Source organism: Aythya fuligula, chromosome 3, assembly GCF_009819795.1.
Source record: "Aythya fuligula isolate bAytFul2 chromosome 3, bAytFul2.pri, whole genome shotgun sequence".
Taxonomy (NCBI): domain Eukaryota; kingdom Metazoa; phylum Chordata; class Aves; order Anseriformes; family Anatidae; genus Aythya; species Aythya fuligula.
In genome coordinates, this window is record NC_045561.1 from 106,055,213 (window position 1) to 106,068,001 (window position 12,789).

Consider the following 12,789-nt stretch of genomic DNA (forward strand, 5'->3'; position numbering starts at 1 on the left):
TTTGTTCCAAAGAATAAGTTACAAAAGGCTTGAATGATCACTTACAATTTTCAGATTATCATTAATTTGCCACCAGACTGACTTAGTTGATTTATGTGCTGGCCCTCAGCCACACACAACAAGCAAATTTCTATGTGACAAGGCATCGCAGAGGTCGTCAGGATGGCAGCATTAAAGTTACTGCAAATACAAACCTGTCCATCAGGAACTATGCTTCAAATAGCTTCTACCAATAGTTTCTTGCTGCTGACAGCTTGTTTCTGCTGCATTCAAAATAACCTGGATGCTGTCCAAGCAAAAATAATAGAACTCTAGAAATATCTAATATTAAAATCTTTATGAGTTAGTTTGCAAAACTGGTATTCTGTACTATGAGCAAAAGCTATGCTACTTTAAATGTTCTTACAACCACCACTAGTCAAACAGAAAAAGATGGGAGGAAGAAAAGAACCAGTGCTCTGCCCTCTTTTCCGTTTCTCTGGAAAATTCCTGACCACAAAACCACAAGAACAACACAATAAACTCCACATTTTCTTTGAACTTAAAATCGCCAACAAGACAACTGCCCAGCTAACAAACATTTATCTTCACCTTTCAGATAGCAATCATGACCAACAACATAGCACCAATACAAGGCCACAAAATGACTTCATGAACGCTGTTGTATTTGAATGAAGCTCAACCCAAAGGTATCCCAGCTGCAAAAATACTACTTGAGAGTAGGAACTGCTTCCATTGACATCCCTTCTGAGAAAGGGATTATATATATACTTATATATATATATATATATATATATATAAATACATAAACACACGCGCGCTTTCTTTGTGCTTGTGTGCCAGTATGGGTTCATGTATCCTTATATATCCTCCTACTTACACATACGTACATGTAAGTACACAGACTAAAGTCATACAGTTTTATGTCTCCAAGCAAAACCCTACAGGAATTCAATGACGTACTAATCCACTGAGTTTAAAATCACAGACTACAGATATTAGCAGGATGCCACTCTGTTCCAATGCACATCTTAACAAAACTTATGGGGACAAAGACCTATGCCAAATTAAACAAACATTACAGGGCTGCAAAATAGGGTGGACAAGAAGTTACAAGCAATGAAACAGTGTTCTACAAGCTGTATTTCCTTAGGAAAAAAAATATATATAAATATACATGTATTCTGTTTTTATGGTTTTGTTTTGGTTTTGTGTTTTTTGTTTTGTTGTGTTTGTTTTTTTTTTGTTTGTTTTTTTTTTTTTTTTAATATTTCCCGTGCACATTTTGACTTTATGCCAGAAGCCTACTTGGATAGAAAACTGGAGAAGAAAATTATTTCTTCATGAAAGCTAACTTACTGATACCCAGATGTTTTGTTGAAAGATGCAAGTTATCATTGTTCATTTAGCATGTGATAATATCTCACTAAACTTAAAAGTATATGGAAGATCAAAGTCCAAGGCTTGTGACCATACCAAATCCTACATCCACAAAGCAGCAGCAAACTTAATCTTGAGTTTTATCTCACACACTTCCTCTGGGGAAGATGTTCAGCTTTTCTCAAACGTGTATAACAATGAACTGCTACAATAATAGAATATTTGGCAAAATACACAATGTACCTTTTCTTTAAAAGTTCTCTTATTGATATGTGCTGACAGACAACCCTTCCTCTAAATAAAATGTATTTCAGAGAACAAGTTCATTTCATCTTTCCTATGCCTTTTCTGAAACTTTTTTTTCCTCCACTCCCCTTGACACAAATTCCTGTATAGATCTTTGGAGACAGAACTGATGTTTAATAGTCCAGTTTCCGGTAGGAAGGTAGAAGTTCAAAAACTAAACTTGGAATCTAAAATTTCTTTTCTTCTTCAAGTCCCCAAACCTGAAATTTTGATCTCAAAGGCACCCACTGAATTGTAACCAAGCAGTTCCAGTTAGAGCAGGAAGCATCACCAAGGATTTCCCAATTAACATCATTTGCTGTAAGAAAGTAATGAACGTGTTTACTCTTTGCCTCTCCCTCCCCTTTAAGACACAGGCATCACAAGCTCTCAGAATGTAAGATAAGAGATAACCTGTACAGACTTAACATTATTTTTGCATTGACAAAGTTTGAAAAGTACAAAATATAAATAAATGCTTCCTCATTTAAACTTGCTGATGCTGACCTTCTCTAATACTTATTTTATTAAAACGGTACCAGTTATCTGTAGAAACATCACACATCTAAAAATAGAGAATTGTATACCTGTAAAACAGATATGCTGTTTTACACTAAACAGTTGAAATAAAATGATATGGATTATACAGCAAGCTTCACTTGAAACTTTGCAAGTGATTTAATACACTCATTTTTCATAGCAGAACTTCCCATAGAGTAAAATATAACACAGACCTCTTCAAAAGACAGTAACAGCATGTAAATATTTAAATACTTCATTTCTTACACCAGCAGGAGACAGCAACAAGAAAAAAAATGTAGTTTTTTTTGTTTTGCTTCTAAAAAGTGAAACTGTTTCAGTTAACAAATTACCAAGTATAATCTATAAAATCTAGAAATTTCGAAAGAAAAAGTTCTGCTGATTCTAGAAACTGAAGGTGAGCTGTTATGTATCAAAATACTCTAATGATCCTGTAATACTAACTCCTGTATAAATGGCACAGGATCTCAACAAATAACAAATGGATATTAACACTGAGTCGCAAATTTCCTTTTAGTTATGGTATTTTATAGTATACAGGAAGCCTTCAATATTTTTTCTCTTTATAATGTGTACGTCAGCCCTCAAATAACAATTTCTACTTATTTAAAGCCGACTTTCTGATTTCAGATTTGTATTCCCTACTGAGCAACTCCTTTTAGAAATACTTTTCTTGAAAACTGCAACTACTTCTATCAAGACTACTTACCAAAATAAGAGTAAAGCATTACGTACTCTTCTCCACTTTTAAACCTAACTGTAGCTTCTCCTAGAGTTACTATACTAAATACAGAAGTGAATACACATATACCCATACCTTCTGTAGTTGGGAGTAGGTTTTTTCCTTCACTCTTGGTCTCTGTCAGTTTCTCTGTTCTCAACAATACTTCTGCAAAGCTTTCCAAAGAATTGTTCTGGTATGTGCCATAGTTGCTTTCAGACTAGAAGGAAAATAAGATAACTGATGCATGAGCACTACAGTCTACAGTTACGTTACATCAGATACAGTTATAAACCTCTGTTCCTGCATTTGCTTTAATTTCTGTTTAATTATTTTTTTCCTACTATTGCACAAAATTTCAAATCCTTGCAAGGCAAACACACAATATAAAATCCATATTGTTACTTAACTAGAAGATCTCAACAGAGAGGAAAAAAAAAACAATTCAGAATCCTGTCATAGAAACTTACTTCTGCAACATATGGATCAGCAATTAAAGATTCATAAAATGGATGACAGCCTTGCTTTTCCACAGTGACATTTTCTCCAGGCCCACTTTTTAACACATCTCCAAATTCTTGGCCCTGGGAAAAACAAGTACAGGTGTGTCGTAACAACAAAAAAAAAAAAGTTCATTACAAAGTTTTTAACTGCAGTTCAGAAGGGAAGCACCTGTAAATGGAAAGATCCCTGAATTCAACTGGGATCAAGGTAAGAGTCATCCTAAATAAAGCGATGTTATATCAAGTTCAGTATTAAGACAGAGAGAGAGAATCACACTCAAAAGCAGTATTGGAGCTTTGAATATAAATAGACAGTATGCAAAGAGTTGACTTCACTGTGCTTTATTCCCCAAAGTTCTGAAGTTCTGTAAAGTTTAAGCTATGCCTTTACACTATGCGAGAAAAATAAAAAAAAAAATAAAAAACAGATTAGGAAACAGAAGCAGGAAACACCTTTAGATGGATTCTTTCACTGTGATTTGCTTGAAAACTGTCCCTTGTCATCTCTAGTTAACTTATCAATTTGAGCTCTTCAGTTGTCAGGTGTATCTACAAAGGAGCCCTGTTTTTACTCTAACATTGCAGTGAATGTGTAAGCATCTCGAGACTTATCAGCAATCCCTTACATGTAATGGTCGAAGATAAGTTAGTGATCTTTTCCACCACTGTCCATCACTGACAGCATGCAGCATGGCTTTTGTAGTCATAGTTGTGTTAGACAACACCTTCATGGTTTTTGTTGTCGTCCAGTACAACAAATCAGCAGACTGGCTAGAGGAGACCGTAGTTTCATCCTGTGAGCATATCCAACACACAATGGTAAGCATTAGACTCATGCTTTAATTAGATTAAGACCTAAAAGCCAAAACACATTAGTTTACACACACTATGTTAATAATTTATTTTAACATTCATTAATTTAGGCAACAGATGTTGTAAAAAAAAAAAAAAAAAGTTAAATTTAAAAGTGATTTAAGTCTCAATCTGCAGTGAGTAGTATGATCAATAGAACATTGTGCCCCTCGTACAATCTCACGTGTCCACAGATATCAGCTGTGTATAATTCCAAAGTTTATAATGGTAATGTGTTACATAACTGTTGAGTACTGCTATTAAAATAACAAACCTATCTATAATACATGAGGAGACTGAGCATGCTAAAATGAATCATCACTAATTCAAGAATGCTGATAGAAGATATAATCTCGCATTAATAGAGGTAGCATTTATTGAGATGAGTTCTCAGTATAATATGCTTTCATCACACAACCTTCACAAACTTCACTTACAACAGCAAACAGAGCTCCCCATGCTGAAGTCAAAGTAGCATTCTCACAAGACAAACAAAGGTGGATAATGTAGACACATTCTACCCCTTGTCCCTTCACATCACAACAACAAAAAATCCTCACAGTTCCGTGGGGAAAAAAAGAGATGTAAACGCTCATCTCCAGACCAAGTGAGAAAGAAGATTTGAAATTCTGCAGTTAGCACTTTCAAGGTACAAATCTAGCAAACCTAACAAACTGTAAAAAAGAATCCAAGATCCTAACCTAGTCTATTCCCAAGCTTGAGCTGCTTCTGCAACATATGCATGTTGTCCTGCAAAATGTGTTCACTCAGCCTCAGCAGACTCACATTAAAATCAGTTAGAGGACGTTCTGCAAATGGAGGTTTCTGCATCAGCTCTTCCTCTTGTAAAGCATTTAATTAATACTCAAAATATCCATTTTGGTCGATCTGTGCTAACTATTCCAGCCATGAAAGGTTCATGTCCATGGTATGCTTTACAAAACTTGCACATTAGAATAGAACCATATCCTTAGCATGCTAATGTAAATACTGCCTTCAGCAACATAAAATATACATATTCCCATCCATACAGTAAATTTCAACAGCTTTATCTCCGATGCTTCTTCATAACAGTTCAATTATTCATTTCCCCATACACCAAAGTTTACAGAAGTAGGAGAATTCTACCTGCATAACTAATAAGTGAAGGGGAAGTATTAATTCACAGCTTACTAACTTGTGACAAAATTTCAGACATCAAAGCAAAAGGATACTGAGTTATGCTCAAGTGAGGGATGCCCCACAGGAACTTAATTGACAAAACATCTGTTAGCTTCAAGGTAAAATTTCACTGCAGACAACCTTATTTTTAGTACCCGTAATTGTATTATTCACTGCCTTAACCTGATCATTAAAGTAGCAGGCCCATTTTACGTCTTTCTTTCCTTTAAGACTTCAGCATTTTATTTATTTTTTCCAATCTTCTCTAAAATTTATATTCTGAATTTCACAGGAACACCACTAATGAACTAGTCAACGAGATTCCAAATTTCAGCTCTTCACTAAATGAACAAAGAACATGCTAAGCGTAATACACCAAAATTTTTACTCCTCTGAAGAATAAACAGCAATACAACAGCCTAGGTCTGGTGGGTTTTTTTGAGCAGTGGGGAGGGGGAAACAATAATTCTTGTTAATCAGCATTGTGTTTTTTTGTTTTGTTGGTTGGTTTGATTGTTTTTAATGAATCTCTTTTGTTACTTGCACTAAAGTTTTCATAACATATTCTAAATGGTATATAGAGAACACAAGTTTCACTAGTTGCTTCAGGACTCTGATTCTGAGGATTAATTGAATTAACAAACAACAAAAATCAGAGTTTTTCCCCTCCAAATTTTCAACTGCATTTGAGAAAAACATTTTTAAAAATAAAACTCCTTCAGTAGACTGTGTGCTAGTATAGTTCAACCATTATCAGAAAAACTCTGGTAGTGATTTATTGATTTGCCTAAACGGAACTTTAACCATCATTACAGTATTTTCTGCACAAGTAAGAATTTTGTCATCTGAAGAGCCGCTGTGTACCTAGAACAGCAACACTTACCATAACTCCATGCTATCCTGAATAAACCTCTGATAAACTAATTGATTTCTTAAAGATTATTGAAGATCCCATTTAATAGGATAACTTTAATCGTGTCCTTTAATTATGACTTCAGTAAGGTAGTATAGCTTGGGGATTTTGAGGGAAATTATTTTCATATAGCAGCTAAAAACTTGTACGAATCTAACTTTATATAAAAAAGACTCAGCCAACAAATTGTAAATTATCAAGATAACCTAAAATAACAGCTAAATACTAAAATATAATTCTAAACAGTCTAACCCAATGACAAAAAGCAAAGCGAACTGTGTTTTTTGTTGTTGTTGTTGTTTTTTTTTTTTTTTTTTTTAAATAAGCCATAGAATAGGATAAATTAAAACACCTGTAACATAGTTTTTGCTTGTTTTGTTTTGTTTTTAATGACAGTTAGCCAAGGCACAAGGGTCAAAACATGCAGAAACCATACTTCTAATACACCTTATGAGTTAATAGTCTTGTGAAGTATCAGAGTCATAGAACTATTCAAGTTAAGAAGATCTAGTCCAACCTTTACCCTAGGACTGAAGTCCACTATTAAACCATGCTACCAAGTTCTACATCTGAACATTTCTTGAAGACCTCCAGGGATGGGGACTCTTCCCTGGGCAGCCTGTTCCATTGCCGCACAACCCTTTCATTAAAAAATGTCTCCTAATAGCAAACTTAAACCTCCCTGGTGCAACTTGAGGCTACTTCCCTTCATATTACCACTTGGAGCTTCAGAAAAGTGCCTAATCCCCACCTCACTAAAAGGAAATAAATGCTAACACTAACATCTGTTATTTTTAAAGAAAACCTGCATAGGTTGACTACATAGAAGGTTACCTAAAACTTTCGTAATTTCACAAAGCGAGGTGGAACAGACTCTAATTAGACAAAACATCAAGTCTTAACTTTCCTTTTCTTTTTTTGCTTTTTGGTACTCCCACCAGAAAGCAGGTATTTAAATATTTTTACATATGCATCCATGTATACTGTACATTCCTGTTTTGTGTCTTGAAAGGTGTGGTTTTTCTGTGTTTTTTTTGTTTGTTTGTTTGTTTTCCATTTTTGTACAACACCTCTATCATGAACCTGTCTACATCAAAATTCCCGTCCAGTTCAGATAAATTAAAACAGATGAGAAACTACAGAAAGGATTCAGCTCAAGATTATAACCTTCAGGTGTCACTGAATGTCTAAAGTCTCAGTAAGTCTATTACTGTCATTGCAAACTAGAAAGTAATTCAGCCTTAAGCAGAGACAATGGATTACATTCAACTACTTAAACACGGGCTTTGATGACTGTGTGCAATACATGGCAGTAATTAAGATATCTGTCTAACACTCATAGATCTGACAAGAGGACCTAGACTTTTTCGGTCAGTAGCTAAAGGACAGGAAAGATGCCTTAGGACATCTCAAATTGTTGGTATCTGTAATTAAGTAAGTGAATCAAGCACCTAATGGCTGGTTAGTTGCATTATTCTCTGTACCTCATTGATTAAATTGCCAGCAGCAGTTTACACAGTACAAGTATGGAGTTCCACCTTGAGATCTTCTCTTCCTCAGCACAAGAGTTCGGTGACATTAAATGAACTTAGTGAATAAAATACCATCAAGAGTTACAGCTACCTCTTTCTATGAGCATTCTAATTTTGTTGTTACACAATTAAAACCAGTATATTTACTAAGCCACAAAACACAGCTCCAGTTAATCTCATACATATAAATGTGTGTATGTATAAAGATTTATGTATCATAGCTATTTGAAACTGCAGCTATTTTTGCCCTGAAGTTCCACAGATTCCAGGTGGAACATTTCCCTGAATACACTACAGAAGTAAAACATTCCCTAACCATTGCTAATCAGCAATGATAAGGATGCATGACACACAAATTTCACATATGCGAGTAATTAAAAAAGATTCCAGATCCAGAGCATGGGTCCAAAAAGAAAACAAGATGCTAATTCTCAGTTAGTAGGAACTTTTTTTTTCTTTTAAGCAACATTTAAGAAAAAAGTCCTATAATTTCTAGAGAAGAGTATCTTCAAATCATTTCTACTCTCTTATCAGAAGTTCCTTTCCAAGGAAATATGAAACCATTAATTTATCTTGGGCTACTGTGACAGTATACAGTAATTAAATTTTCACATTCAGATATGTAAAAGATAATTATTTTATTTATAATGGACATAACACATGTTTTAAGTATTAAGAAGATCAAGCACAAAGTCAGAGCTCATTTAGAAGGCAAGATTTACAGTGGTTATTGTCCTTACTGCTTATATACAACACAGCATCTCACAACTAAGAATTATATTTTAATAATGTTAGCAGTAATATTTTGAAATGCTTTTAATGAGTCAAAACCTTATTTTTTCTCACTGAGATAGTTTGAACAGCAGATGAATTGTTGAGGCACTTGCAGCACACTACAGAGAGAACAAATGGTAAGCATGAAGGAAATTTAATAAGCAAAATATTCTACTACGTTGGAGTCATTGTAGCTTCAAAAGGATAACTTCTCCAATGGTTCCACTGAGTTCCATCACAAGTGACAAGCCAGGTGCTTTGGTCATGAAGTACATGTGTAAACACATTAGTTCCTACAGAATAATTATGTGCATCTTTATTGTAGCAGTCAGGAATTTTCTACAAAGACTTACTTAAATCAATATGACAGGTATGTTAGGTGACACATTTGCACATAATTTGTGAAGATAAGTAGCCAGCTGCTTATCGAGATTCCTGCAAGTTTCATGGGGAAAAAAAATGTTTGGAAAAAAAAACAAAGACCCTTAATACAACAAAGATAGATGAGTTTAGACATTAATAGAGAGTTCTTCCTGTACATCCAAAAAAAAAAAAAAAAAAAAGAAGAAGAATTGAAAAGTATAACCAGCAGCTGGTGGGCTGGTATCACAGGAATACCAGCAGTGGGCTGGTATCACAGGAAAATGGCAGTGACAACTAACAATCAATACGAGAAGAGGTAGAAAAAAGATCTCTAAAGATATTATAAGAAAGGTTGAAGGTTGATTCATTAACAGATAGGTATTTTCAAAGTAACAGAGAAAGAGATGCCCAAAAACATATACCTTAATTAACCTTAGTTAAAAGGAAAATTATGTTTTGAGCACTAAATTGAAAAGTTATCAGTAATTTAAGAAGAAGAACATTTGTCAAGTCCTTGAGAAAAGAATGTTTTAAGTCAAAACACAAGTAAAGAAAGGAGTAAAAAGAAAGGGCAAAAAGATATTATAGTTTGAAATTCTGTGCAAGACAATGAAGATAAGAAGCAGGAAGAACTACTTGACGTGCAACTACAGTGATTGCAGTTATGGGATTCATTTACGTCAGAGAGAGTTTTTGAACATAGTGCACTTCTAATATTTCATGTCTGTAAAAAAGGTAAGTTTACACAATTTCGAAATATTATTGGATGTTTCCTCTTGTGTCATTGCAAAATACTGTAAAAAATGAAAGAAGCTATTATTCCCATATAAATCAACTGGGAGAAGACATTAAGTTAAAATTAACAAATACACAGAACCCATTTCATAGTGTAACATTTTGACTAGAAAACAAAAGCTGTGTTACAAAAACAATGAAAACTCTCAATGCTGCACCATACACGTTTGCCCAGTCTACTGTGTGCAGACTTCCAACTGTAGACAACTAACCACAACAAAGGGGAAAAAAAAGAAAAGAATGTATACTGGATGAAATAAGAGTGAACAATTTTCTAAATGCAAATTCCTCACTCTAGTTAAAATTGCTTCAGATATCTAAATCGAACTGATAATTAAGCTAATTAGTGAGTTTACTCAAGACTGATAAACCCTTAAGTGTATTTCTGAATTCATTTATATGCACATGCAATTGTTCTGTCACAACAAAACATTTGATAGTACTAGAGCATATTAAAGATGATGTGACAAATTTGTCGTGTGTTACAATTTGTTAAAATATGCATCCATGCCCTAATCAAAAGGCTCCACAATGTTATTAACGTTTATTTGACAATCTTGCTCTCAGATGAATTTATTTACCAATTCCCAGAAAATAAAATGTGTTCATGCTAATAAACAGACCTCTTCTTCATGGCAATGATTCTAGATATCTAGATACATAAGGTAAAAGTTTACCTCACTTACGCTGAATGCTGTTTTCAGTGCTGTTTCACTCTCCTGCCCATCTTGTTACTTTTATATATGTATATGTATGTACATTTGTATGAAATATGCATGTATGTATACACAAACATATGCATACACAAAATACATACATATACAGAATTTCTGTTCCCATTCCAATAACATGGCAGGGGCTAATTTATTGTTTAGCTACATGGTGTTAAATATACCAAATGCAAAGACTAACATGTTCCATCTATAGCTATTATTGGTAAAAACTCCTTTAATGGAATAATGACAAGAAATCGGCTGCAATTTAAATATTCTGCTCAAAACACCAAGCTATACAACACGAACCACCTCTCTTTCTTCCTACTGTATTCTTCCTACTTTCAGGTTAACATTTCTCCCCTACCACCCTGAGATTTGTTTATCATCTACAGGAAGAGTTGAACAGAAAAGATGGAAGGGAAAAATAAAGGGTCTGAACTACATTAAAAATCTACTTTTTCAAAAGAAATTTTTAAATTAAACTTGTAATTTCCCACTCTCTGTAGAGGCTGAAAGAGCCTTTCATTTCTTTCAGAAATAGTAAATAGCATCATCTTTGAAGAGAAAAATGTAGTTCCAATCGTACATGTACAAAATTAGATTTGTTAAAACTATAAACATGAAAAGTAAACAGAACAGTAGACCTTTCCCTTCCCCATGCCTCTATTCCCCACAAAGCTTTAAGAGTTGATGTACCTTCTAATCTTGCACATTATAATTATTTCACATGCAATATCTGAAAGTCAAAAAATGGTGAAAACACCATATACCTCATGATGCGCAGTAAAAAAGAAAAAAAGTTTAACTCAAGATGTTTTTGAATTAAATGCATAGCCCAGGTTTATTTGCAAATGTTTTGCTTCCCCCTCCCACCCACCCCCCATGGTGCTGCTAAGATTGCCTACAAAGAATCAACAAAAAACCAGAACAGACTATGCAAAAATATACAAGCAAAGGTAAACCTAAAGTAATCTAAGACTGAAAAATTAGTAGCCTTTAATTAGAAGCCTTTAATGCTGCGTATTTTTGTAGTAAACAGGTAGATGATGCTCACACTCAGATTCAGCTCTTCAACGTAATACAAAACACAATTGTTATTACTTTAAAAACTTTAAAGCTCACCTCTGTATCCTTACTGATCAGCGAAGAGGGTATGGAGCTATTTACATTCTCATCTCCTTCTGAAGGAAGCAACTGGTGATTCACAGCTTGATAAAGAATCTACAGAGACAGAATAAATATAATCCCTTACCAGACAAATACTTATTAAGAACTATAATTCCAATGTCATAGGAAAGTCAAGAAATTCTGATGCAAAAATTTCCACAACAGAAAAAAAGAAGTGAGGGGATAGAGGAGGCAGGGAGAAGAAGAAAACAATTGTTTAACATCCTCTCACTCTTATAGTCCTTAGGCTAAATGACCTTCCCTTCTCTTTGTTTTCTATGAAATATTTTTTCCATACAACGTAAGGATTGTATTTTTTTGATTGTTATAGTTGTTATATTTGTTTATTTTACACTACCTATAAGTTTCTGTACCACGTCAGCTAAGAACTTCCATGAAAAATACTCATTATTGGAACTGTGCCTCTAAGGTGATGGGTAAGCAGAGAGACAAATGTCACATGAACAGAATTTCCGCAGGCTATAGACTAATGAAGTTCCACAAAACAGTTACAGTCTTTCAGCATCAACTGTTCACCATGAACTTCTGATAAAGATTTTTTGCATGTATCTACCTACATACATGGAATGGTTTGGATTGGAAGGGGCCTGAAAGATCATCTTATTTCAACCCCCCTGCCATGGGCAGGGATACCTCCCACTGAATCAGGTTGCTCACTAAGACACACACATTGGACAGAACAGAAGGCCATTTATGATGAGTGCTGAAAAAAATATGCTTAGCTTTTGGAGAAAGTAATTGCAGAAGAAACCAATTATGCATTCTTTCATGGAAATCATGACTTGGGTTTGGCTTCCTTGGGCAAGTATCAAATAAATTATCACTGAATGTTTGTAACAAATCATATTGTACTAACAAAGAACCCTCAGCAACCAATTCAGTATCAAGCTTTGTGAATAAAGAAGGTAAAATGTTTTCCCTTGGAAAAGTAGGATGCAAGAGGGTAATAACCAGTGGATGAGCAGCTATAATGCATTACAACTAAGAGGAAAAGAAGCCTTTAGAAGGAACAAGACAGCAATACAGGGGCAATGAATTGAGTGAAGTTTAACACATTTTTACTTAT

General features: G+C 34.4%; 1 protein-coding gene across 1 annotated transcript in view; it reads right to left on the minus strand.

Annotated features, from left to right (window-relative positions):
• NBAS (NBAS subunit of NRZ tethering complex) overlaps window positions 1-12,789 on the minus strand; it is a 185,922-nt gene that overhangs the window by 97,942 nt on the left and 75,191 nt on the right. Inside the window, exons 35-38 of the mRNA XM_032184498.1 lie at window positions 11,658-11,756; window positions 4,056-4,223; window positions 3,397-3,510; window positions 3,023-3,146 (exon numbers count right to left, since the gene is read on the minus strand). Coding sequence (XP_032040389.1) covers window positions 3,023-3,146; window positions 3,397-3,510; window positions 4,056-4,223; window positions 11,658-11,756 — 505 coding nt within the window. The remainder of the gene's footprint in view (window positions 1-3,022; window positions 3,147-3,396; window positions 3,511-4,055; window positions 4,224-11,657; window positions 11,757-12,789) is intronic.